Source organism: Zeugodacus cucurbitae, chromosome 2 (genome assembly GCF_028554725.1).
Source record: "Zeugodacus cucurbitae isolate PBARC_wt_2022May chromosome 2, idZeuCucr1.2, whole genome shotgun sequence".
Classification (NCBI taxonomy): Eukaryota; Metazoa; Arthropoda; class Insecta; order Diptera; family Tephritidae; genus Zeugodacus; species Zeugodacus cucurbitae.
Window position 1 is genome coordinate 49,540,417 of NC_071667.1, and position 26,068 is coordinate 49,566,484.

General features: G+C 35.3%; 1 protein-coding gene and 1 long non-coding RNA gene across 3 annotated transcripts; one reads left to right on the forward strand and one right to left on the reverse strand.

Annotated features, from left to right (window-relative positions):
* The first annotated feature begins 329 nt into the window (after positions 1 to 329).
* On the forward strand, positions 330 to 3,366 carry LOC128921521 (uncharacterized). The gene is made up of 4 exons (XR_008470959.1): positions 330 to 484; positions 617 to 733; positions 2,942 to 3,159; positions 3,234 to 3,366. It is a non-coding gene; the product is annotated as an uncharacterized LOC128921521 (long non-coding RNA).
* LOC105215665 (putative lysozyme-like protein) lies at positions 2,665 to 21,960 on the reverse strand. 2 transcript variants are annotated; one of them, XM_011189693.3, is made up of 5 exons: positions 21,229 to 21,960; positions 13,190 to 13,489; positions 12,744 to 13,095; positions 7,806 to 8,006; positions 2,665 to 2,985 (listed from the first exon to the last, which is right to left on the reverse strand). In XM_011189693.3, exons 1-5 carry the CDS (start codon positions 21,232 to 21,234, stop codon positions 2,969 to 2,971), a joined length of 876 nt encoding a protein of 291 aa, XP_011187995.2. In that variant the 5' UTR covers positions 21,235 to 21,960; the 3' UTR covers positions 2,665 to 2,968. The 2 variants fall into 2 exon arrangements, with proteins under 2 accessions (XP_011187995.2, XP_011187994.2); XM_011189692.2 differs by lacking the exon at positions 2,665 to 2,985 and adding an exon at positions 3,153 to 4,526.
* Between the last annotated feature and the right edge of the window lie 4,108 nt (positions 21,961 to 26,068).

The following is a 26,068-nucleotide window of genomic DNA, read 5'->3' on the forward strand; positions in this document are numbered from 1 at the left end:
TATAAAGGAATTTTTTTGGTATTGGCAGCAAAAGAAAGTAAAAAGACATGGAAGTAAGAAAAAAAATTATCTAGTTGTAATCAGCTCACTGATATTGCGCATACTATTTCCCTAAATTGTCGAAGTGTATTCAGCAAAATATCGAGGAATTTTAATAACTAAAGGAGATGATTTGTAGTTAAGAGCTTTTTAGTTGCTTTATATACTGTTATACTAGATTACTTTTTATCCGACTTCCGATTCCGTCTTTATTCGTTTTGTCCCAATTTTTGGAATTTTGTATTTTTGTAAAATCAGGGTTCTTTGAAAAACTATTTCTAAGTATTTCAAATTGAGAATATCTGCAGCCCTGAAACAAGCTTCATTTGTCAATGTCGTATTAAAAGACAAATATTGTAATTCGAAATAATAACTTCCAGAAATTTGATTTGAAATCATTATGAATGCGGTATAAGGAATAAATCTGTATATGGGACCGCGAGAGGTATATTTGTTGAATATTTTATAGAGATGAGAGCAAAATCTATTATGTGGATCACATAATTTTAAAATAAATCTGCTTAATAATCGTTTATCATTTAATTTTTTTTAATAATCAATAATTATTATTTTACAGATATTTCGTAATTTAATTTTTAAATTCTTTGGGCGTTGTGATCCTCATTATTCGTGTTTATTGGCATAAAAGGTGTCTTTAACATTGAATTATTGAAATTATTTTAACCATAAAGTGGTAAGATTATTATACTATCTACATCATAGTAAAGGGTGATTTTTTAAGAGCTTGATAACTTTTTTTAAAAACGTTAGATTGGTTCATGACATTTACATTTTTTGAAACGTTAGATTGGTTCATGACATTTACTTTTTGAAGATAATTTCATTTAAATGTTGACCGCGGCTGCGTCTTAGGTGGTCCATTCGGAAAGTCCAATTTTGGGCAACTTTTTCGAGCATTTCGGCCGGAATAGCCCGAATTTCTTCGGAAATGTTGTCTTCCAAAGCTGGAATAGTTGCTGGCTTATTTCTGTAGACTTTAGACTTGACGTAGCCCCACAAAAAATAGTCTAAAGGCGTTAAATCGCATGATCTTGGTGGCCAACTTACGGGTCCATTTCTTGAGATGAATTGTTCTCCGAAGTTTTCCCTCAAAATGGCCATAGAATCGCGAGCTGTGTGGCATGTAGCGCCATCTTGTTGAAACCACATGTCAACCAAGTTCAGTTCTTCCATTTTTGGCAACAAAAAGTTTGTTAGCATCGAACGATAGCGATCGCCATTCACCGTAACGTTGCGTCCAACAGCATCTTTGAAAAAATACGGTCCAATGATTCCACCAGCGTACAAACCACACCAAACAGTGCATTTTTCGGGATGCATGGGCAGTTCTTGAACGGCTTCTGGTTGCTCTTCACCCCAAATGCGGCAATTTTGCTTATTTACGTAGCCATTCAACCAGAAATGAGCCTCATCGCTGAACAAAATTTGTCGATAAACACATTTCGAACCGAACACTGATTTTGGTAATAAAATTCAATGATTTGCAAGCGTTGCTCATTAGTAAGTCTATTCATGATGAAATGTCAAAGCATACTGAGCATCTTTCTCTTTGACACCATGTCTGAAATCCCACGTGATCTGTCAAATACTAATGCATGAAAATCCTAACCTCAAAAAAATCACCCGTTAATTACTGACTTAGCAAAATATATTTACCATATAAACTCCACCAAATGGACGAAATTTAATACATTGGTCTATAGGTCTAGATAACTAAATTATTAAACATAATTATTAGTTTAAGGGAGCAGGTATGTTTTTTGTCTTATTCAATAGTTCAATATGGTAAAAATATTTTCCAAAAATATCAAATCAATCCAAGTAAAATTCTAAAGAATACATATACCCTTTGGAAGTTCTTCAGTTTCAATTTAAAGTGTTAAACACGTTTATCTCAAAACTCAGTTTTAAAATCGGTGGACACGAATTCTCGATAAGTTATGAAGCGATTTTGTTAAAATTTTGCACACACAAACGTTATTTAGATAATGGACGAAAGATTTAAGGTATCTGCTATATACGATGATAAGTCAATAGATAGTTTGAAAATTATATTAAGATTAGGGGAAGTACTAAATCGGTTATGTAAATTTTTACCACAAGTTCAAAATTGTAACTTTAACATTGACTGATATATTAGTTTAAAGTGGTATGGCTGACTCCTGAGTTCCTTATATTCAACTTAGAAAGTTAAAAAGTGATTTAAATCACTTTTTATGAGAGTTGCCACACTTTGAAGATGCAATTTGTTTTTTTTTCTTGTTATATCTCAACTTCTTCATTAGTCAGCTATGCACAAATATAATCGATTGCCTAGATCCCGTACTGGGTATTTTAAAATCGATATACTAAAGTATAATATATTAAAAACAGTGATTATATACACATTAAACACAGCGACTCTCAAACTATCACTGTTACTTTATTATGTACGACACTGTACATTGCGATGAAAACTCAATGTATACTTTTAGGCGCAGCAAAAATAAAATTTAACAAATATTTTATTATTCCATATACAAATTTTCCATTTATTGTATTTAAGAACAATTAAGTACAAATAAATGTAACCATTCCTTCATATGGAATAGCACAATACTAAAATAATAAATACTTAAACCAATATGCATATTTGTAAATAACGGACATAACCAACATTACAAATAATTAGTGAGAAGATAATAAAGATATAAAAGATGCAAACCATGATCTTCACACGAAGAGAGTGGAGAGGTTAAAGTAGTAGTTGTGATGTCAAGCTGCTGCAACAGGAGAATTTATAAACTGTTTTCTGAATTTCAAGCCAAGTGCAACGCAGGAACCCACGCGATATCCATGAATCCAGCAAGTTGCTTTCAAATATTTCTTGATGCATTTACAGGTTCAAAGGAGGGAAGGTGGTACACTATTACTGATAATAGATCTCTGTAAAGAATATGGTAAGTTATATTGGTTTGGAAGAAATTATATTGATTATTTGTGGAATAAGTTGTTGTGTATTGCGTGATAAGAAAGTGGGAGCATGAACAAAAACCAGTGCGGAAGAGATAGAATTTCATGTGCTACAAAGTACTTGGGCCAGAGAAGTAGTGCAGGAAGGTGAGTTATCTTTAACATTTTTTTTATTTATTTCGTTATGCATTAAATTAAAATATTTTTATTGGTGTTTATAGTGTACAAGAGACGTCTTCTTGTGCCAACAGACTTACAACTAGTGACTGGCTAAATATTTGATTCGTAGTTTTTCTTTTTTCAATAAAAATTGTACATTCACTTAAGTTACTATGCTACCAATTTCAGTGCAAATAAATATTCTTCCTTAGTAAATAATAATTGGTACGTATGTATACAAATCTAATTCGAAATGCTTTCGCGGAACGGACCCTAGACCCGCTCCACTTAGAAGGACAACATGCGATTGAACATGAGCGGATCATGTATTTCGTAGTCGTGATGCTTAAAGTAAGGCTTGGTGTGCACCTTCAGCGCTGTAATCGAAGTGCTTGGCACTTGACGACGCACTTTATAAGGGGACGCGGGCGCAGGTGGAGCATGATAAACCGGGTGCGCAGCTGTGTGCTGAGTGTTGTACGCTGAAGTGTGGTGTGTGGCGTAGCTCTGCGCAGGCGCCAATGCGTGGGATGACGGTGGTGGCGGTGGCGGTGGGGCTGCTGCACCGATGGCTGAGACTGACGGTGCGGATGGTGGTGGTGGCACATATGTGGGCTGATACTCAGTATCGACCTTATTTTGCGCTGGATCGAAGTATATGTGTTTCGTCTTCTGCACCGAAGCTGGCAGATACTTGAATTGATTGTTTGATTTCGGCGCTGACTGTGGCGCTGATTGTGGCGCCGCCTTATAGACGCTCTTCTCCACTGTGTAATGCTTGGTCACATCATTCTGTGTGGAACCACGTCGTTTGGCCACCTCCAATGCGGCTATAATGGGCGTTAGATCCTTCAGTGCGCTGTTTGTTGCATGATAATTGTTGTACTTGTAACCACCACCTTGCTCAGCATTGTCACCCGTTGGTGTTGGGCTTGTGGGCCGATAATCATAGCCCTCGTTGGGATGCTTCTGTATGTAAATCTCTTCCGCTGTTTGTTTCTTCGCCATTTGGCGATAAATATCGGAGGGATTCTCTTGACCATGGCCGCCCGGTCGTTGCGCATATGCTGCGGTTATGGATTCGGTGTGCGACAATGACTCCAGCGGTCCCAAATCGTTCGGCAGACCGTAAGTATGCAGATCAACATTTTCATTATTGAAATCGCCACCAGGTCCAGTGTGTGCCGTCGACCCATGATTGTGTGTGTCCAAGACGACTGTTTTTGAGGCAGTGTATTCCGTTTTACCATTCGGTAGAAGACTGAGTATTTCCTGTAGCTGTGCGGCAGCTTTACGTGCATCCACATCGCTAAGTTTCTGGTGACGTCCGTAAATGTTGAAATCATCATTATGTCCTGTAGATCGATGTGATTGTGTGTGTGTGTCACGTAGGAGATGAACGTGTGTACATGGAGCGTGTGGTTGTGATGTTGTCGTATGTTGTTTGTGTAATGATATGGAAAACGAAAATTATTAAATTGAAATTCAAGTGAATGTTTGCGAGCATGAATTTGTTGTGCAAATGATTTTATGTATATGAGTGCCTGTTTATGTGTATGTACAATGGATTTAAATGGTTGGATACATGAATTGTTGGAAAGTTTGTACACGTCGATCGAGTTTAGTATTTTATGATGATCAGTGGTGAGTTTGTACATGTGTTAGTGTGTGTGCATTGCTCAAACGAGGTGGTCGCACAACTTTTAGATTATACACATTATGAACTTTTTGTACAAGTTTGTTGCGAAGGTATGGACAATTAAACACATTTTTTACAAAACACAAAACATTTCTTATACATATATACACATTTTCACATGAAATATTTGTATTAGTTTTTAGTGGACTTGACGTTTTCAATTATTTTTCTATACAAGGAAGTATTTGTATAATATTATATTATATTATATAAGTTCATATACATATAGAGATATCTTTAAGTTAAGAAAATAATATATTTATAAATATACATATATATTACATTATAACGGGATATAAATTGCTATACACTATAAAAACTTAAAATTTTAATATACTATATATATATATATATATACATATATTACTTTTCAAACTCAATTTTTGATACAGCCTTTTGAGATGACTGGCGAATATGGGGGCTGGGTCATCGTTCTAGTATGGTTTTTGGTGAATAATAAATGAGCAAGCAACGACTTTTGTACTTTTAACTAACGAAAATTGCCAAGCTTATAAAATCACGTCTAATCTTCTTTGATGGCAGTTAAAAAAATTAAAAAAAAAAAAAATATTCCGAGTTTTCTACATAAATCTGCCAGGGTTATTCCTGAAGATATTTTGAATTATTACCGATATCCAAGTCTTCCAATTAGTGTTCTTTAGGACTGGATTATAACTGTAATAACCGCAGAAAAATAAATCTTTTGGAAAGATTAATTATAACACCATTCACCAAACACCATTGGAAACTTATTTAAATTATGATTTTTTTATAATTATATATAGGGCTATCTCCCTCAATTAAAAAAAACTAATTTTTCCGCCTCAATACCCATTCTAAACTAAAGCATAAATAAAATGTCTTTGAAAAACATCAGTGCAGGTCAGCATGTATTGATTGACAACAAAAACGGTTTTAGAAAAATTTTTCGTATTTGGTGTGCGTTGTCTGTATGAAAATACATGAATAGTTCGACAACACCTCTTCAGACAAGTCAAGACACAGGCATTTTTGTCTCGTATGAATCGGTGTGGGTTGTCACATGTGAGTGTATGGGCTGTTGTCTTATAAGACAAGAAAAGACGCCTTGACTAATCCGGTGTGGGTTCAGTCTTAAAGTTATTTCAGGTCTAAGCCGATCTGTAGTGTAATTGTCTAAAGACTTCACCGTTATCACAGATATTCAAAGTTTACAAAAAAAAATTATTGTTATAACTAAAATATGAATAGAGAAAAATATATACAATAGAAATAACTTTACATAAAACTTAGTATAACTGTATAAATAGACACACAATTTTTATACAAATTATGAATACAGTTGTATCTACTTAAATATATATTAATCGCGTATATAAATATTCACAAAAAAAAAAATATTTTTATGATGTTAAGTTTTTGGTATGGTATTATGTACTATCACCAGAAAAACATTCAGAAGAAGACATACATTATACGTATTACATACCTTTTATATAAAGAAAAATATAGAAGGTTTAAATAATGAAGAAGACAAAGGAATAGTAATAGTTTGCTTATATAGGTTATGTTTTGTATATGATATATTTACTATATGCAACATTTAAGAGGGAAATATGCTTATATACATAGTACATAATAATTGCATTGAGTTATTTGAATTTATTCTAACAGATATGTATGAACTTAAAATAAAATGCAACTGTGTTTAGAAAATCTAATGCTTGGATCATATATATGTTGCTAAACTTTTGGTTAATTTAACTATTTTGTTTTTTGAGAACCTGTCAATTGGTTTTGCGGAGGCAATTTCTTGTATTGTATAGGATATAATATAGAATGAAATGAAAAAAAAACTAATAAAAAAATATATTTTTTAAACTCTTTAAAACACAATATTTAGTAATTAACTAATTTTACTACGAAAAGTAAATATTTGAAAAATCGATAATGTAATATTTAAGGCAATTCGATGAAAAATATTTAAACGCTTCCCATATGACGATCGGATATCATTTTCATTGGAATATTGCGCTCATATTTTTATAATTTCTTAACAGTTCGCTCGGCACGTGTATATTTTATTTGGAAATCAATAATTATAAATTGCACTGTTATTTGTTTTTGACGAGCATAAAGTGGGTGCGATGAGTAAATACCAATAAAGCAATTCAATTAGCACTCAACAAACAGTTGCACTTGTCGACACAAATTTTTCATTAAAATATGTATGAGGATGTATAAAGGTACCGTACGCTAGTAAAATATTTACATTCACTGCTTTTAAAATTATATGACCGCAACGATTGGTTATTGAAGTTGTTGAACGCAGCCGAAAATCACTTCCTTCCACGTGGAAGTGCCAGGTTGCATACCCATAAACCGCATTTAATATTAACTTTGAAGCGCGCCATGCAATTTGCATACACTTTTATTATTATACTTGTACATATGGAAGTATGATTGCACATGGTTGACAAGTTAAAGCCACATATGGTATATAAAAAGTACGAGGAAGCATGTGTGCAGCAACCGACGCATATTATATTACTTGCACCGGGGCGTATGATTAACATTTGCATGCGCGCATATAATCACAAGCTTATTGGAGTGTGTTGCTTGCGTATGGGGAAAATACAAATAAATGCAAAAATATAAATAAAATAAATAAAAATAATAAAATAATAACGAGTTAATAGTTTGATATTTGGTTATGAAAATTTCCGCTTTGTCGGAAAACCCATTGCCCTCGCAGCTAAGCAAATACCAACACCAGCATACGTGTATACATACATATGTATGTACAATACAATAAGCTTTGAGTGCAAGATTTACAAGTTTGCCGACAAGCACCGGTTATTATATGCATTAAGCCATGCAAAAGCCGGCAAATCTTGTTTGCTTCTCTTTACTTTTTAAAATATATTGATTTTTTGTTGTTTTCACTACTACGCACCATCATTGGAATAGCCGCTTGGCAGGTAATTGCTGGCGGGCGCTTCAAATGCCGCATGTCCACTGCTGAATGGCGCTCCGCCGCCATTGTAACCGCCCGTCGCTGGTGGCAAGTATTGATGCGTTGCTGAGCTGTAGGTTGGTGGCTTCGAAGGTGGGCCATAGTTACTATGACCGGGTGGAATTTCATAGGTAGTAATGGCTGCAAATGTAATAAAATTAGCAATATTAGAAAAATAAATATATTAATAATAAACTTGTCAGTAAATATAATAACTGTAAGAATATGTATTGAAGGGAGAGAGAGAGAGAGATGCTATAATAATCATATACTTTTGTCTAGTTAACGGATAGTGCATTTATTATGTAAATTAAATGTAGTAGTATTGACTTCCACATGAAATAGGCGTTTTATAGATACATAGATATGCGTGTATATAGTTTACTAATAATTAATAGCGTACTAACTTTTAGTTATGCTTTTTGCCAATTGTTGCACCATTGTGATTTTAATGCGTGCGCAGACAACAGTTAAAAAGGTTAAAAAGTGTGTAACATTTTTTAGCAACTCTTTGACACTGCTGCGTTATATGTAGTCACATGTGTTAAATGTTTTTAATACTAGGCGCCTGAGGTACTAGACAATTACAACTTATGTCAATTTTAAGTACTTTAACATCCGTTAGTTTATTGGTATAATTTCAGCTACTTTTATATACAGTTTCTTATCGCAGATAAATTAATTAATTGCTGGTTATTACCTCTTTTAAGTTTCCATGTATTTGGTAGTTTTAAATTAGTTAGTTTTTGTCACATTCGGTTTAATTATTTATTACGTAACTATGAGCATATATACTTTGGATATGAAGTAAATTTTAGGCAAGAAGTTCAACGAACGGACACATACAATTACGAAAAATATTACTATACCAGAGTTCGGGAATCGAATATGACACAATCTAGATATGGGTTTTATTTTAAATCTACTTTGAAACTTTTAATAATATACTAAGTTCCCTCTAATCTATACATTGCTTCATTTAATCTCAGTTTAAATTTTACTAATCGATTATAGTTTACAAGTTCTTTATATGGAATAACAACTAAAAAACTTAATTTCATATCATCCAAATTAATGAAATTATTATATGACACAATTTAAACAATAATAACGAAAATCGATATACGAGAATTAGTATATTAAGGCCGATACATTACTTAATATTACTTAATTTAACCCTTTCATACCCAATGTTGACTATAGGCAACATTGTGTTTACCGGCTTCTAATTTTCGTTATTTAAATATTTTTGACCAGTGGTTTTCCAATTATGTAGATTTATGTGTTGTGCAAGATTGAAGATACTTTTTCTGATATGAGCTGTGCACGTGTTTATTCAGTAAGAGTTCTCCGTAGAGAGAAATTGGCAAAAATCGTTTCGCGAAAAAAGTTATACAAAAAGTGTTCAAATACATAAAAATAATTGTTTTATTTTAAAACAAAGTGAACTATATAAATAAGTAAAGATAAGAGAGTTATTTAAAAAAAAAAAATTCATGAGAAAAGTGTTTAGTTTATTTATAATAACTTAATGTGTGCTTATAAGCAACATCCTGTAACTAATGAACCAGGATACATAGGACTTTGAAATTTTTATCACTTCATATTTGAGTTAAGACTAATATATATCTGTGCTAAAAAAGTGTTAGCTCCGCCTATTTTAATTCGGGCATTAGAGGGTTAATAAAGCTACGAAGTTAACGTGCAGAATCGAAATATTCGTCTTAGAATTTCGAAACGCCATTAGTAATTATAATATGTAAGTTACCAAAAAAGTAAAAATATGGTCATAATCAACATTTTCTTTTTTTCCTATGTAAAACATTTTTCGATGAAGCTCAAATGACAGATGATATAAAGGGTCAAAGTTGGATCTTCGGAAAAAAATATTTAGATATATTTTGAAAAATTAGTATGTAATCATTTGTTTATATGCATATTTCTTGTCAATGAAATATATTTTTGTTTTATTTAAGTGTTTTCCCAAAATATTTTTAATGAAATTATCTAAATACGCATACCAGGAGGAAAGTCGCCCAGCTACATTCACAATAGACTCTTAAAATAATTCGAATAATCTAAAAACATTGCGACTATTCGAATAGTCGTTCAACTGCGATTATTCGAATAGTTGCTCTGCTGAGTGTATTTGAATAAATTAAAATTTTTTGGAAGCCAAGCAGCCTTTGATATTTGTTTGTTTTTAATTTTTGAATAAAAATGAGAAAACTAATGTCGAATAGTCGACAACGAGCTATTAACCGGATAGTCGTAAATGAGCGGTTAATCGAATGCTCAACGACTTACGACTATCCGGATACTGCAAACCGAATATTATTATTCGAATAATGGCCCATTCAGTTAATTCGGTTAGTCGATTAGTCATAGAGCTCAATTCACAATCATACAAATTTTCAAAAATTGGTCTAATATTTTTCGAAATTTTTTTATTATTGTTTTTACATCAAACCTCTTATAGCCTTATATCTGTCATATAAGTTTTCTATTATACACCATTAAAATGATAGGAAAATGTAGTTTATATTAATATTTTTTAGTAACTACGTTATATAATTAATCTTAAAAACTTTCAATAAGCATATTTTCGAACTTCGACAGTAAATATTTCAATTTTGGATGCGATTCGATTTGGAAAAACTTTTTTACTTATGACTTAATTTCCTAAAATTAGTTTTGTTCAATACCCAGCCCAGTGTTACACAGTGTTTTTAACACAGGTTTACACTATTATCAAAATAATAAGCATTCACTAAAAAACACCCTTTATAGTATATAGTTGTATTAAATAAACACAATGAGTGCATATAAGACTGGTTCAATAAGTATAATAATATAAAATAAACAAACATACATACATTCAAGTGAAGCTAATAAAAGCGTATTAAAAGTAGTTCGACTTCGCGTCTGACATTCCTACACCTCTAATCTCACGGCAAACCATTTATTTTGTGGAGGTGATGAAATGTGGAAAATTTAATTATGCACAAAAAAATCTAAAAAATTTATATAGAAATACATTTAAGATCATTATATAGCATGCATGTGCTTGAAATCCTTAAGATGCGTAACCACAATTGGGCACAGATAGCTGATCTGCCATGTAGAGATGGTATTTGACCATAAGGCTATGACTTGCAAACCAATTAGGAAACTTGTTGCTCTGGTTACGAGTGTAAACAAATTTTATATAGTTTTATTTTTTGTTGTTGTTATGTGTTAACCACTTAATATCATATGCAGTCGAACACGCATACCATCTGGGCAACCGCAAGCGATCCACATGAAAATGAAAGTTGCCGCTGTGGTGCAAAGAATTACAAAACAAAAACAACGACAGTTGCCCAATACCTCAGTGGCGACCACTGAAGTTGATGACGAAGAGCGACAAAAGTAACAATAACAATAAATGTCATCTCTTTGCGCAGTCGACCGAGCGAACGGACTCGCTTGTCATTTATTGGTTTGTCCAACGCGGCCCTGTTGCGAACGCGTTCGATGTCAGCGCTCTTTTGGGTCAATGTACGACTCTAAGTGTTTGCAGTTTGTTTGGATGTGGTTCGTTCAAAAATTATTGCCAATACACATACATATATGCTGGTTGGGTCTAGATAATCGACGATCTTTGGCTTCAGTGGAATGACATATTTTTACTGATACTCGAAAATAAGATCGCAGTTTCCATGGACGACTACTGATAAAATCAAAAACTATTCCGATTCTTAAAGGAAAGTATAAATTCTTCTTAGCAAGAAACCGTTAAAGCAGTTTTGGTGTAGAGGTATAAAATAATAACGGGTTTAAAAGTAAGTGAAAATATTGTTGAATTCTTCCTTTTTTAGAAATAGTTATTCAAATAAATTCATAAAGTATGGGAAGATTTCGAACCAAACGATGTTGCCAACTGTATAAATACTTTAAGTTATCAACTTAGCTAGATTTCCGAAGACATTATGTAAATGATATACTGTTGAGAAAACAAAGCTATATAGACTCGTGCTCGATAATGCCTCTGAAAACCATGGGCGTTAGATATGTCTTTTATACATACAGCCAAGTTAACTTTATAACGTTTCAGTTAGGTGTAAGACGTCACGTGTCTTGAGTAATGCGTTGCATTTTGTTAGAAAAATATACTTAAATACTATTTTATTAGGTTTGGCTGATGTAGCTGTTCCACCGCAAAATATTGTAAAAAGAAGAAACAAACATAAATGTCGTAATAACAAAAGATATTTGTAAATTTTTTGAACGCAGCCATGCAGAGGCATATCAGTCACAGAAATAATAGCAGACAATGCTTTTTAGATCGTTTATTGTGGGCGGTCAGACGGAATATCTGCTGAAAGGTACATATCGCCAAAGCAAGTGTGGTCGGCGTTGATAGCTCTGTTGCAAGCGTTGCCCTTATCGTTGTTGTACTCGATATTTTTTTGGTTTAGTAACTTTACTTCGTTCGTGTTGGAACTGTTGATTTATTGGCTAAATTTGTCGATTGTCTGTGTCTGTTATGGTTTTTTATTAATTGTCTTCATTGCTTTTTGTATTTTGACAAAAGTTAAATTTTTCGTTAAATGTGATACAAGTTTGTTCGGGTTTTCCAAACTTCTATTTTATTCATAAACAAGTTGGGATATGTATGGCTTGCTAAGGAAGTAAACATAATCTCCTCAGTTGTAACTCTCTAAAGCTCTTCATACAGAATTTTTTCAGTGGGTTTTGGTTTGAGAGTGGACGTAGGAGGAATTATTTCACCACAATATTTGTTGTGTTTCACTTTTTAAAGTTTAGAAAAAATATTTCCACAAATCCCTCCAAATAAATTTTATTTTGTTAAATTAAATAAATATTTTTACTCACTTTCCGTGTGCACCACGGGTGGTCCGGGATGCTTATTGCCGCCACCGCCGCTGCTACCGCCTGACGAAGCACCCGAGAAGGAGCTGAATTTGGCGAAGGGATGCACCGGAGCGCCACCACCATAACCATGCGAATTTATTTGCGCCGAATTGATGATTGCCTTGCCAACATCGGTCACCTTATCGCCAGAGGAAGCAACCAAATTGCCACTAGCGCTCAATGCATAACCGCTGCCCTTAATCAGTTGACCCTTGATCGCTGTCACACCACCAGTGATCGCTTTCACTGCCTGAAAGATGGTGTTGAGCACAGACTTCTTAAATGTCCACGGATTGTAATCGACCGAGTTGCCCTAGAAATTGCATTACACAGCAAGAGAAAAGAGATGCAGAAATTTTAATTAGAAAAAAATTATGAACGAAGTCACTGGGTGTTTAGGTAAATACATGAGCCGACTCGTATGACTTGTAGCCATCGCCACCACCGCCGCCGCCACCACTACTGCCGCCCGAACTGCCTGAGGCTATAGACGCGGACGCTTGGCCAATGCTGGAGAGCAGACCAGACTTCAGATGCGCGACATAATCGAAACTGCCAGAGCGTTTGGTTATTTGTGAATCGCCACCGGATGCCGCATGATCGCTATCAGGCAGCTCGACATCCTCCAATGAGATGGACTTGTCTTCGCTCTCAGCCGGATAGCTGTGCGCCAGTAAAGGGAGAGTGAGCAGCAAAATGTAGAACAACTGGAAAGAGTGAAAGAGTTAAATTAGCAAGTTGAGTATGATTTGTTTGAATTGAATTTCTCTATTAATTTATTACACGAAAAATATATATAATTGCACTCAGTCTGATGTATGAGCACAGTTAAATGAATAAAATCTTTAATGAAGCTATTTGAAATGAGTATTTTGTGACCATTTCAAATTTTTAAGTAATAGCGCCGCGCATGCGCAACATTTCTTACGTAGCTTGTCGCAGTTTGTGCTTTGTGTATACATACATACTGAACATTACATCATTCAAGCCTAAGTGCGGTAAGCATGAGGCACATATTATAGATACATATTTTATGCACTGAGGCATTTTAAAATTGTCAACGACTGCATTTACAAGCATTCCACTGCTGTCATGAGTGCGGTCGATGCCACCACACTGCTGGTGCCAACGTTGTACGTTCAAAGCATTTGTGTAGAAAAATAAAGCAATAAAACTATAAGTATATGGTAAGTAAGTATATGGTAATAAAAGTTATTTGAGGTACATATTAGAAATGTTAATTATTAAATGCATCAATTAATATGCAGATCTACAGGTATATTACTTTAGTGCCGCCATAAATGCGTAAAGTGAAATGTCGTAACAAGTCTTTAAAATTGTTGATTGGTAGTTACAGTTGAGTACTTTCATGCATATTATATGTATCTTTTATCGGATTGTTACAATATATTATTGCATTATATCTATTTATAGCTTGACACCAATTACACGCTCGATTTAAGACCCGAGACCCGCATTCGTTCCTAAGCAGACGAAATTTTACAGGTTTTTATGTAAACATATTTTATATTAGTAATACAATATGTTTATATAAGATCGAATTATTAATAGATAACAGAGTTAATTTCCATATAATAAAGTTATGATTCTAACCTATAATTGGATACTTCCGCAAAAGTTAGGTTCTCCCAACCTCTATAATATTTTACAATATAATTTTAAGAGAGATCAACATAAACAAAATGGCTTAAGCCTTAAGGTACTATACCTTAGTTAGTATGCTTTCGAAGTTTCACGACATTATAGTTAAGCGTTCTCACAATCTTTTTATTTACAAGTGATTCGCTGAAAAAACATTTGAAGCTGGTATCGAAATGTTAGAGGTCCGTTACAAATGCATTATTCTAGATGGAGGGTTTGTCAAGGAATAAAGTATTTGAAATTCTTAATATTAACACAATTCAATGTTCGGCCTGAGAAGTTCTAATAAGCATTTTAATATATGTATTCATCTCTCAGAATTACCATGATAATAGCGACAGTTGAGACATATGTATGTATATTTTCCTCGAAAGTCGCCGTCAGCTGCTATCACTTAGATCGTTCCATAATTCTAAAAAAAACAACAACTCTGCGATGTGTCGTATGCCATTAGAAAAGTTAGTACCAAATTCAAGATATATTTCTATTGGTTACATCTAGACGAATCTACCCATATTATAAATATTTCCTTAAAATAAATTAATTAATACAAATCAATAATACAAAGAAAGACGAGAAACAGCATTTTTAATTACACACAATGGAGCCAAGCAGTGCTTCAGATTCATGAAAATGTTAAATATCTTTGGACTCCATCCGCATCTATCATATTATTAAATGATATATTGTTTTCAGATCACATGTTCGCTGTGAATGAAAAATAAGTAATCACATAAGGCATATTATGAAGTTAAAGACACATCGTTCTGTAAATATGGTATTAAATAACGGCGAAGAAACACCAACTTGGAGCGATCATTTATTCGATTAATTCTCTTATTGTAACCGACGAAGTTCAAAAAGGATGTAAATTTATGATTTAAAAATAAAATAAAATACATAAAAATGTACGTTCTGATGTTGTCTCATTCGGACTTTATATAGAAATTTTATTGACACATATGAGTATTTGATGAATATTATAGAAGAAAATAAAACCGTTTCCACCAGCAATGTTTTGTTCCACTGTTAAATTAGAAACATATCGTCTAAGGAGTCATTTCAACTGTGAGCACTTATTAAAAGTACCTAGAGCTATTTCTATTCGCCTTCAAGTACGCCATTAGTAGCTTCAGTTGTCGGAACCAACTCTTTGAAGGCGTTCAACAATTCGTATAAATATAAACTTATTTCTGTCAAATATACAAAACTGCTAAACATAAAAATGCTAATGAGAAGCATAAACTATAAATGAGTAAGTACCCACACAACTCCTCGTATAGCCAAGCAAAATTGACAAAAAATGTGACAGCATGTACGAGCATATAATTTTTTTTACGGAAATACGGAATTGCAGCACAAGTGTGTCAAATGCCTCTCTGGCTCACCGGCGAAGTAACTGCTTGTTAACTCATAAAAAGAAGAGCCTACGCAGATCGGTGAGCGCAGTAACCGACAGTCAATGTTGGATTGTGGTTAGCATGTGCTTTCTGAAGGCATTCACGCTCGTGCTCGTTGTTGTTGTGTGTTAATAAAATACGAAAATATTGCAACATCGACGGCTAACACACCCGAAATAAATAAATAAGTGAAAGTGACATGACAAACAGACAGCGCGAACGCAAATACTTTACTGTATGTTGGTAAGCCCAAGCAATGGAATGGATGAGTAGTCGGTCGCTCTTAGCGGACAAGTGCGGGCTTGTATATATTTATGTGTGTTAGTAACCAGCATGCAGTTAAAGGCAGATTACTATTTAATTTTTGCATTCGCTTTATTTGTTTTTGTGTTATGAGCTGGAATATTTAAATAATCAATAAACTTATATTTCTTTTAGTTTACACTGTGCTGAAGGGCGTGAGTGAGTGAGCGGCTCTGAATATCATAGGTTGAATATCTCAAACTCATTTAAATAATTATAATACCTGTACTACTTTAGACGAGTTGATGCATTATTCAAATGGCTCTAGTTTATTTGTTATCGAAATGCATTGAATATGATAACGTATTTAATTACATGTTTCTAATTATGTCATGGTTTGAGAGACGATTGTTTTTTGTGTAGTCCGCTTTTATTGACAACTAAATTGACCTTGCAACAATTTTAACCGCTTTAACTCTTACAAACTGTAGGTAATTGTGTTCCCATATACATATAATTAAAAGTCTGAGGTACATATGTATATGTATAATAATTTTATTTAAAATTATATTTTTTCAGTTTCTTTAAATTTAATTAGTTCCCTGAATGTGTCGTGAAAATTACTTTTGAAAGACATGTAATTAATTTGCTTTCCATCAAAGTGTAATTTTTATTTAAACTTTGGTGAAAAATACCCTATAAATATGGATGTTAAATATCGGAAAATCTGATTAAAAATTGTGTGAACTATTAGTATTTTTATACGGTTAGAATTGGGTAATTGCTTGATTTCACCAATATATATACTTATGTACATGCATATATCTATATCTTAATAATTATTAGGTTGGTATATAGGTTTCGAGGAATATATGGAGATATACATAAATCAAATGACACCATATTAAGCTTATTTTTTATAGCGAATTTAAAGAGGAGATCGCAAACTAGCTTTACGGCTGAATTAGTGTTTGTAATATAATATAACGTATTCTTTATTTTTTCTATAAGTAAGTCGCAAACGTTTTGTGGTTAATTTCTGCAATAATCTCTCTCAAATTTCAATCAACTAATTAATTAATTAATTAATTCAACTAATCTCTAAGTAAATACAGCAGCGCAAAGTATTCTGAGTTTGTGGAGGGAACACTTCTCCAGCCTGCTGAATGGCAGTGATAGTGCAACATCAGGAGATGGCGAACCCGGTTCCCCAATCGACGATGATGGATTTGAATCCCTGCAAAAATAATACGGCTGTGTAAGCTGACACTGAGCAACACCAAATGCTCCAACAGAATCGGGAAGGGCCTCTCCAAACCGTTTTGTACCAAATGACGTTTTAAACAGGGTGACTCACTATCGTGTGACTTTTTTAACCTGGTGCTGGAGAAAATAATACGAGCCGCAAAGCTAAACAGAGAAGGCACAATTTTCTATAAGAGTGTACAGCTGCAAACAAACAGTCAGCGCACCCGTTGACAGTCATAACTTTGAAGCTGTAGATAATTTCGTATAGACAGGCACCAGCATCAACTCCTATAATCATGCCAGCCTTGAAATCCAACGCAAAATCACACTTGCCAACAGGTGCTACTATGGACTGAGTAGTCAATTGAAAAGTAAAGTCTTCTCTCGACGAACCAAAATCAAACTCTACAAGTCGCTTGTTATTTCCGACCTGATGTATGGCGCAGAAGCGTGGACGATGACAACATCCGATGAGACGACTCTTGGGGTTAATACCGCAGATGATGGAATTATGAGCTGTATGTGGTATTCGAAGACATAAAGATAGTTCAGTGAATAAAGAGACAGCGGCTACGCTGGCTAGGTGATGTTGTTCGAAAGTGTTCGATGCCGTGGAAGAGGCAGATCTGCAGACCTCCACTCCGTTGGAAGGACCAGAATAATTATGATTTAATTTACTATTTTTAGACTCCAAGTAATTTTTATATTTGTTTGAAAACCACCTCAAGTCTTTAGCATTTGATTTGTGACTACTAGCTTTGTAAAACAAATTTTAATCACTACTCTACTACTCAAGTATATGTATGTAAGTTTTTCAATTAAGAATTAGAAAGGTTATATTTTAAATCGAAATAAAATTATTTTCTTCTATCAGATCTATAGATCTAAATTTTTTTAATTTTAATAATACTTTTTCAGTGTTGAACACAAACAAATTTAAAAACAAAGCAATGAATTAAAAATCGTTATTTAGAAAATCCAAAAGTATTCCATATTTTTTTATGTTCTGTGCGAAATTATATTAATTTTATAAAAATATAAAGCAAATAATAGTTTATTTTCCAAATTATTTAATTGCCATTATGTTCCCTATATAAAATGAACGCGTTTTGAAAAACAGTGAATAGACCAAGCTAGTCAAAATTCATGTTATAATAATAAAGTTGTCGATACCCAAGTGTGTCAATAACTTCCACCCGAAATATTACAACATAACGAATTCGATTGAAAAGATAATCGTCGATTTCATTATGTGTCTTCAGCAGACGACCGATTAATGCCAGCAGCGATGGATAACGTATCTACCTGTAATGCTATTGCTATGCAGAAAATTATATAATAACAGCAGAAACTAGCGCGGACATGCAACAACACAACAAAACAAAACATGACACCATCACAACAAATAGCGAAGCAACAAACAACTTTCAAATACAACCAAACTCATAAGCCAAATTAAAAGACTGAAAAGCTGAGACAATAAAAATGAATAATAAAATTCAAGCAAAACGGAAGAGGTAAATAAACAAAAATAAAATACAGATTACTTTGGACGGACGTACGAAATAAAAGCGATGTAACTAGTTGTCGTGGGCAGTAGACGACCGACCGCTCGTGCTACTTACTATAAGCGCGCTATTATTTCTCTTTCACTTTCATACATGAAGAGTGCAAAACGAAAGCAAGAAAAGCACTGAGGAATGAAGTAAACTCTGTTTACAATGGGCCGCGCCATAAAATTTGCAATGGAAACTTGCGGCATAATGCAGTGAAGGCGTAAGAAATGAAAAATGAATAACGAATTGCGTGGAAAAGTAAACAAAATGCATGCAGCATGCACTTGAACTTGTTATTGCTGCGCGCTGCACTTGAATAGCGCACGCATGCGCGCAAGCTTTGTGCAATTTTCGCTTTGTTTATGCGCTTTACTCTATTTTCTAGCGTGTATTTTCATTAGCATCGTTATCTCCTGTCCACTTTGTAATAGCTATTGCATTAATGCAGGCAAATTGGAAAAACTTTTTTAATTGCGATTACACCATAGTTGTGGCGCTGCGTCACCTACCCTGTAGGAATAGTGAACAACCAGAGTATCATTGTTTGTCGTCAGTCATCGACTATTCGATTAACCGCTCATTTTCGACTATTCGGTTAACCGTTCGTTGTCGACTATTCGAATAGTGCAAGTTCATTAATTTTCTTATTTTTATTGAAAAAAGTGAAACATTAAAACTAACAAAAAACTCGCTATTTTTTATGACTGTCATACCAAAACTGTTGTTGTTTCACATGCAAAATTAAAATATGACTGATACAACACTGCGTGGTATGTTTCTTGAGTTCGCTATTCTATACCCCTACCCCCTTGCTGCCGAATTTTTTCGGTTTTTTGCGGCATATGCCTAGTACTGCAGTAACCGGTTACTTTTTGGAACCGGTTTTTTTGGGACACACTCGTGGCAGTGTGGGCGGTCGGTGGGTGGGGCTTTGGGGCATTTTGGGGCAAAACTTCGACGAGTGGGTAGTCGGTTTTCTGTGAATAACCGGTTTTTTTGGGGTCGGTCAGTGGTCGGTTTTGCTCGTGCCGTTCTGCCCGAACACTTCTCAACCGATTTATACCGCACATTGTACATATTTGGAAAATACGGACATATATCTGGAAAATCAAAGGCTTTTAGACTGCAAACAATTTTAATTTATTCGAATAGTGACAGTATAACTATTCGAATAACCGCAGTAGAACGACTATTCGAATAGTCGGAACATTGCGACTAACCGAATAGTGCTAACCGGTTAATATTCGTACGAACGGTTACAAACCGCATATTCGAATAATCGGTTTTCAGGTTAATCGAATAATTTCAAGAGCCCTAATTCCTTCTAACATGGCTTGGAACCGACCAGAAAAATAATTCTAAAATTAATTCAGTTTTTCTATCAGTTGGAAAATGATTTTCTAGTTGCGATGGTGGTAAAATTTTAGCCAAATTGTATATATTCCCAAACTGTAATATGTCAGAGAACCCAAATTACCACGAAAGACCAAAACATCGACATTTATTTGAAAACATGTACTTTAACGTAACACTTTTTTTTTGAGAAAATATTGTTTCCAGATTCTCCCATTCGTTATAAAGCACAATGATATTTCAAACAAGCGACTGTGCTGAAGGGAATCTGGACCTTAAGAAGTGACTTAATAAATGCTCCATTTTGGGGTCTTCTGTGATTATTCCTCTGGAACCATAAATGTATCAAAGCACTTTAAATATTGAATAGCTCTATAGATTATAGTAATATATTATTTTAAGGTAACATCACTTTTTCCTCTTTCAATTCAACGTTAAATACATATGAGTATTTTGTAATTGCGGTTTTTATTTTAATTTTTCCATAAGTATGAGATAATTGAATTGGAATATATATTGTATTCAAAACATTTCATTAAACAACTGCCAACTGTCCTCTTTGGTATGTGAGAGATTTACAAAAACACACGACGTTGTGTTGTTGTGTTGCTGGTTTTCTCAACAACAAAGTGTAACAGCCAAGTTCAATAATCAATAAAGCCTTTGCAAAATATGGCAAAGGCACTTTTTGCTGCGATACATTGACTGCAATTGCAAATATCTGACTTTGGACACTTTCTCTGCACTAAGTGTATGTTTTAATAAACACAATTTTTAAAATAATTACTCATTTCTTTAACTAATCGCTTGTTGTTGCAATTATATGCAATATATGAGCTCGCTGTTTGCATATGGACACTAATTTTTGACGACATTTCTTGATTGAATTTCAAATTTTCTGCATGCATACCGCAAACGCACAGCCATTACATACAGTTATTCAAGCAGAGGCGCTACAACACACGCACAAGCATACTGACTCACCTTCATTTCGTTGCTGGCTGTTGTTGTGCTGCTGCAGTTTAAGTGGAAATTAATTGTCCACTGTTGAATATTTTATCTAAAGATGGTGAACTATTTACCAGCGAGTTGATTTGATCAGCGCAAATGCGTTTGTGACGTTGTGTGTCAAATTAAATTAAAAAAGCAAATAAATGAAATACCGAAATGAAAAGTACTACGCCACGGCACCGACGACGTGCGTTGCGTTCCGTAACTAAATCACTTTTACTCGCGACCGTTTGTATGGATTAAATGTCGACCGAAAACGCCGACCAAAATCGCTACAACAAGGTAAGAGCAATATTTGTTGTTGTTGTTGGGAATTAACGCTTTATTAATGCTGTTGTTGTTGCTGTTACTGTTGTAATACACTGGAAGTGCGTTTGTTTTAGCATTCGTTTTTCGTTTCTTCCGCAGCTAGGCACTCTTGTGTTGTTCGTTTCACTCAACTTTCTTTCCACAAAACAAAAAAATGTGATTTCATGTGTTTTTGCTGGTCTTTTCGCCACTTCGACACTTTGCAATGGCAACACTTTTTGAAATTTTTGAATTTTTCTTTTATTGATAAGCTTTGCACTTTTTCCGCGCTGCTTTCTCGCAAAAACCGCAAACCGCACGTATTTACTTGTATTGCTGCTGCTGTTGCTATTGCCGTTAGCTCCAAGCTGTTGCCGCCTCGACGTGTTCAACTAATCTGTCGTTCGGTTTTGCAGCGTCGGCGACTTTTAAAGTGCGACGTTGCCGCATCACCGGCGAGCGTTTACCGTCAACTCGCTCTCTTTGGGGTGCCTATGCGCCACTGGTGACTTGTTGCTCTTGTTGCAGCAAAGCAGCAAAGGCAAATTGGGCAAAATGTTGGGTGCATAGCATTTTGGCTCTCCGCGGCGTTTGCTCACTCGCCGCTAGACTTTGTACTCGCATGATTTGCTCTTAATTTTTATGTTATTGTTATTGCTTTATCATAGTTGTTTTTGTTGCTTGCTTTTTATCGAAACAATTCGTTTGTAGTTTATGCATTTCGACTTGACTTTATTTCCTTGACGCGCCACAAGTGTGCCGATTGTGTTAGTTGTACTCGTACATTTGATATCAGAATGTTGCAAGAGTTTATCGTTGCAGCAGTGTGTTGTTGCTATCGCCACGCATTTTTGTTATTTTTTTTTTATTTACCTATGCAATTGATATTTAATCGCATTCGACTTATTGCAACGCACTGGGGTTAACAGCCAAAATAAGCTAACAAAAGACTTAAGACACGAACTCGTTGCTGGCTGGAGCATTTGAAGGGAAGTGTTTGCTTAGCGTGTCTGATTTTTATGACTGCAGCAATTATTTTTCTGGTCAGCGTAGGTGATTGGTGGGCAATTTTTACAAATGACGTTGGTATAATTTAGCCTCTTAAGGGAATGGCTGGATAATTGAGGAAGTATTTTGCGACGGTCTCAAAAATCAATATATTGGTTTAGTGCTATTGTAATGGCTGTATTCCCATTCACATTCGAACGTGTAAAACACATTTGCACATTTCCTTCTTGATAAAGATTTTTCTCCATTTATTATTAAATTTGTTTTTTATTTGTATTTTTATAAAAAATAATATTTAGATATGAAGAACTGACAGTAGTAGATATGGGTTATTTGCTTAAGCGAAACCTTGAAATAATTTTTGATAAACCTTAATTTAGAGAAAGAAAAAATCAAATGAGAAATAGTTGTAGTTAGTGGTAGACGATAGTCTCCTATCAGACTTTGTTGAAAAGTCAGGATAAATAATCAGATTTAAAAGGATTACGGGTATTGTGCCAAATTTTGTATTGTTTCCCGTTTCCTCAAACAAAATGGAAGTAAATATTAGTATTGAGGGAAAATTGGATTTTATAAGCAGTTATAGCTATTTTGCAAACCAATAGAGCTTTTTTTATATAATTATTGTAGTAAAAGATATAAATAATATGTTCCAAATAAGAGCACAATGTTTTGCATAGAGCTCTCACATACTCAAGTATTCATGAACTTTGAGTCCAATGCATTTCTTAGATATATTTTTATCTTAGCATTAAACCTCATCAAAAATCGTTTGTTGTGTTTTATGCACGGCATCTAACAAATCATCGCTTAAAAAATGTCGCTTCATTAACTACCAGTTTTACCACTTTTTCAAAATATCCCACAAAGTAATCTCCTGTTGCATAGGTATGAAACAAACGTGCCTTTTAATTATTTTTGGGGTGATAATTGTCATGAAATTCTTCATAGAGGAGGATCCGCTCTGGCTTTAGTTTCACTAAATTAACTAAGAACTATGCTTAATTCCAAGGTGGTATTCTGGTAACCGATGTCCAGGGCATACTGGGATTATGGTGGGAACACTTCTCCGACCTGCTGAATGGCAGTGAGAGTACAACACCAGGAGATGGCGAACCCGATTCCCCAATCGATGACGATGGAATAGATGTTCCATTACCCGACCATGATGAAATTCGGATAGCAATTACCCGCTTGAAGAACAACAAAGCAGCGGGGGCCGATAGATTACCGGCAGAACTATTCAAATTCGGCGGCGAAGAACTGATAAGGTGCATGCATCAGCTTCTTTGCAGAATATGGTCGGAAGAAAGCATGCCTGACGATTGGAATCTCAGTGTACTCTGCCCAATACACAAAAAGGGAGACCCCACAATTTGCGCCAATTACCGTGGGATAAGTCTCCTCAACATCGCGTATAAGGTTCTGTCGAGCGTATTGTGTGAAAGACTAAAGCCCACCGTCAACAAACTGATTGGACCTTATCAGTGTGCTTTAGACCTGGAAAATCAACAACAGACCAGATATTCACCATGCGGAAAATTTTGGAGAAGACCCGTGAAAATAGGATCGACACACACCATCTCTTTGCCGACTTTAAAGCTGCTTTCGACAGCACGAAAAGGAGCTGCCTTTACGCCTCGATGTCTGAATTTGGTATCCCCGCAAAACTAATACGGCTGTGTAAATTGACGTTGAGCAACACCAAAATCTCCGTCATGATTGGGAAGGACCTCTCTCAGCCGTTCGATACCAAACGAGGTTTCAGACAAGGTGACTCACTATCGTGCGACTTCTTTAACCTGATGCAGGAATAAATTATAAGAGCTGCAGAGCTAAACAGAGAAGGTACAATCTTCTACAAGAGTGTACAGCTCCTGGCGTACGCCGATGATATTGATATCATCGGAAGCAAAAACCGCGCCGTTTGTTCTGCTTTTTCCCGCATGGATAAGGAGGCGAACCGAATGGATCTGGAGGTGAATGAGGACAAGACGAAATATCTCCTGTCATCAAGCAAACAGTCAGCGCACTCGCGTCTTGGCACCCACGTCACTGTTGACAGTCATAACTTCGAAGTCGTAGATAATTTCGTATACCTGGAAACCAGTATCAACAACACCAACAATGTCAGCCTTGAAATCCAGCGCAGAATCACTCTTGCCAACAGGTGCTACTTTGGACTGAGTAGGCAATTGAACAGTAAAGTCCTCTCTCGACGAACCAAAATCAAACTCTACAAATCGCTTATCATTCCCGTCCTGCTTTATGGTGCAGAAGCTTGGACGATGTCAACATCAGATGAGACGACACTAGGAGTTCTCGAGAGGAAAATTTTGCGCAAGATGTATGGTCCTCAGAACATTGGCAACGGCGAATACCGCAGACGATGGAACGATGAGCTGTACAACTCATACATCGTACTCGTACGACGACATTGACATAGTTCAGCGAATAAAAAGACAACGGCTACGCTGGCTAGGTCATGTTGTCCGAATGGACGAAAACACTCCAGCCCTGAAAGTGTTCGATGCAATACCCGCCGGAGGAAGCCGAGGAAGGGGAAGGCCTCCACTCCGTTGGAGGGACCAGGTGGAGAGCGATCTGGTTACACTTGGGATCTCCATTGGCGCCGAACTGCGAAGGAGGGAGAGAGGTGGCGCACTATCGTCGATTTGGCTATAACCGGCTAAACGGTTGCAACGCCAATCACATACATACATGCTTAATTCCTATTTCTTCTTCTTCTTTGGGACTACAACCATGATCGGTCCTTTGCGAAATCACGTCAGTTGCATATCCCAAGGCCAGACAGTTACCTATGCACTTAAAACTTCCATTGAATGCGTGGGCGCCCTTGTTTCCGTTGTCCCCCCATTAGTCCTCAATCGAAGGATCTTTTCACTTTCATACATACGGCATGGCTTAACCAGCATATCCCATATTGTTGCACATCTCATACAGTTCATGGTTCCACCTTCTGCGGTACTTCTCGTTCACGCGGACGGCTCCAATCGTGTGGAGAACAGTTCTCTCAAATGCTCCAAGTACCTTCTTATGACGCGTTGTCATCGTCCATGTTTCTGCACCGTATAATAGGACGGGATTGATGAGAGACTTATAGAGCATAATTTTTGTTCTGCGGTTGATTACCAGGCTTAGATGCTGGTTTCGACATAAACCAAGTCCTTAACATTTTAAAATGTATAGCTGCTAATAGTGACGTAGTTCCCAAACCGCGAGGAATCTTTTGGTGTGGCCTCCAGGTACTTTGTCTAGCCCTCGTTTATCACACAACCAACCTTCTCTTTCTACTGATGTCAACGTCAACCACGTCTGTATCAAAAATGTCGAATATGGTTTAGGAAGTGTTTTTTTCTTATCTTTTTGGGATTATTATTATTGAGATAGCATAAATTCATTTAATTTATTTTAAGTTTTCCAACATATGTAATTTAATATTCAGCTTTTCGGGCTTACATGTACGCTTTATATTGTTTTGGTTGCACCATTAACA

What these genes read in the sequence shown, in the direction of transcription:
- LOC105215665 (XM_011189692.2), bottom strand. An exon ending in ACCCGTGGTGCACACGGAAA is followed by an intron (nt 8,007 to 12,743) that starts GTGAGTAAAAAT and finishes TTACATTTGCAG; the next exon opens with CCATTACTACCTATGAAATT. An exon ending in AAGCGGCTATTCCAATGATG is followed by an intron (nt 4,527 to 7,805) that starts GTGCGTAGTAGT and finishes ATCGATCTACAG; the next exon opens with GACATAATGATGATTTCAAC.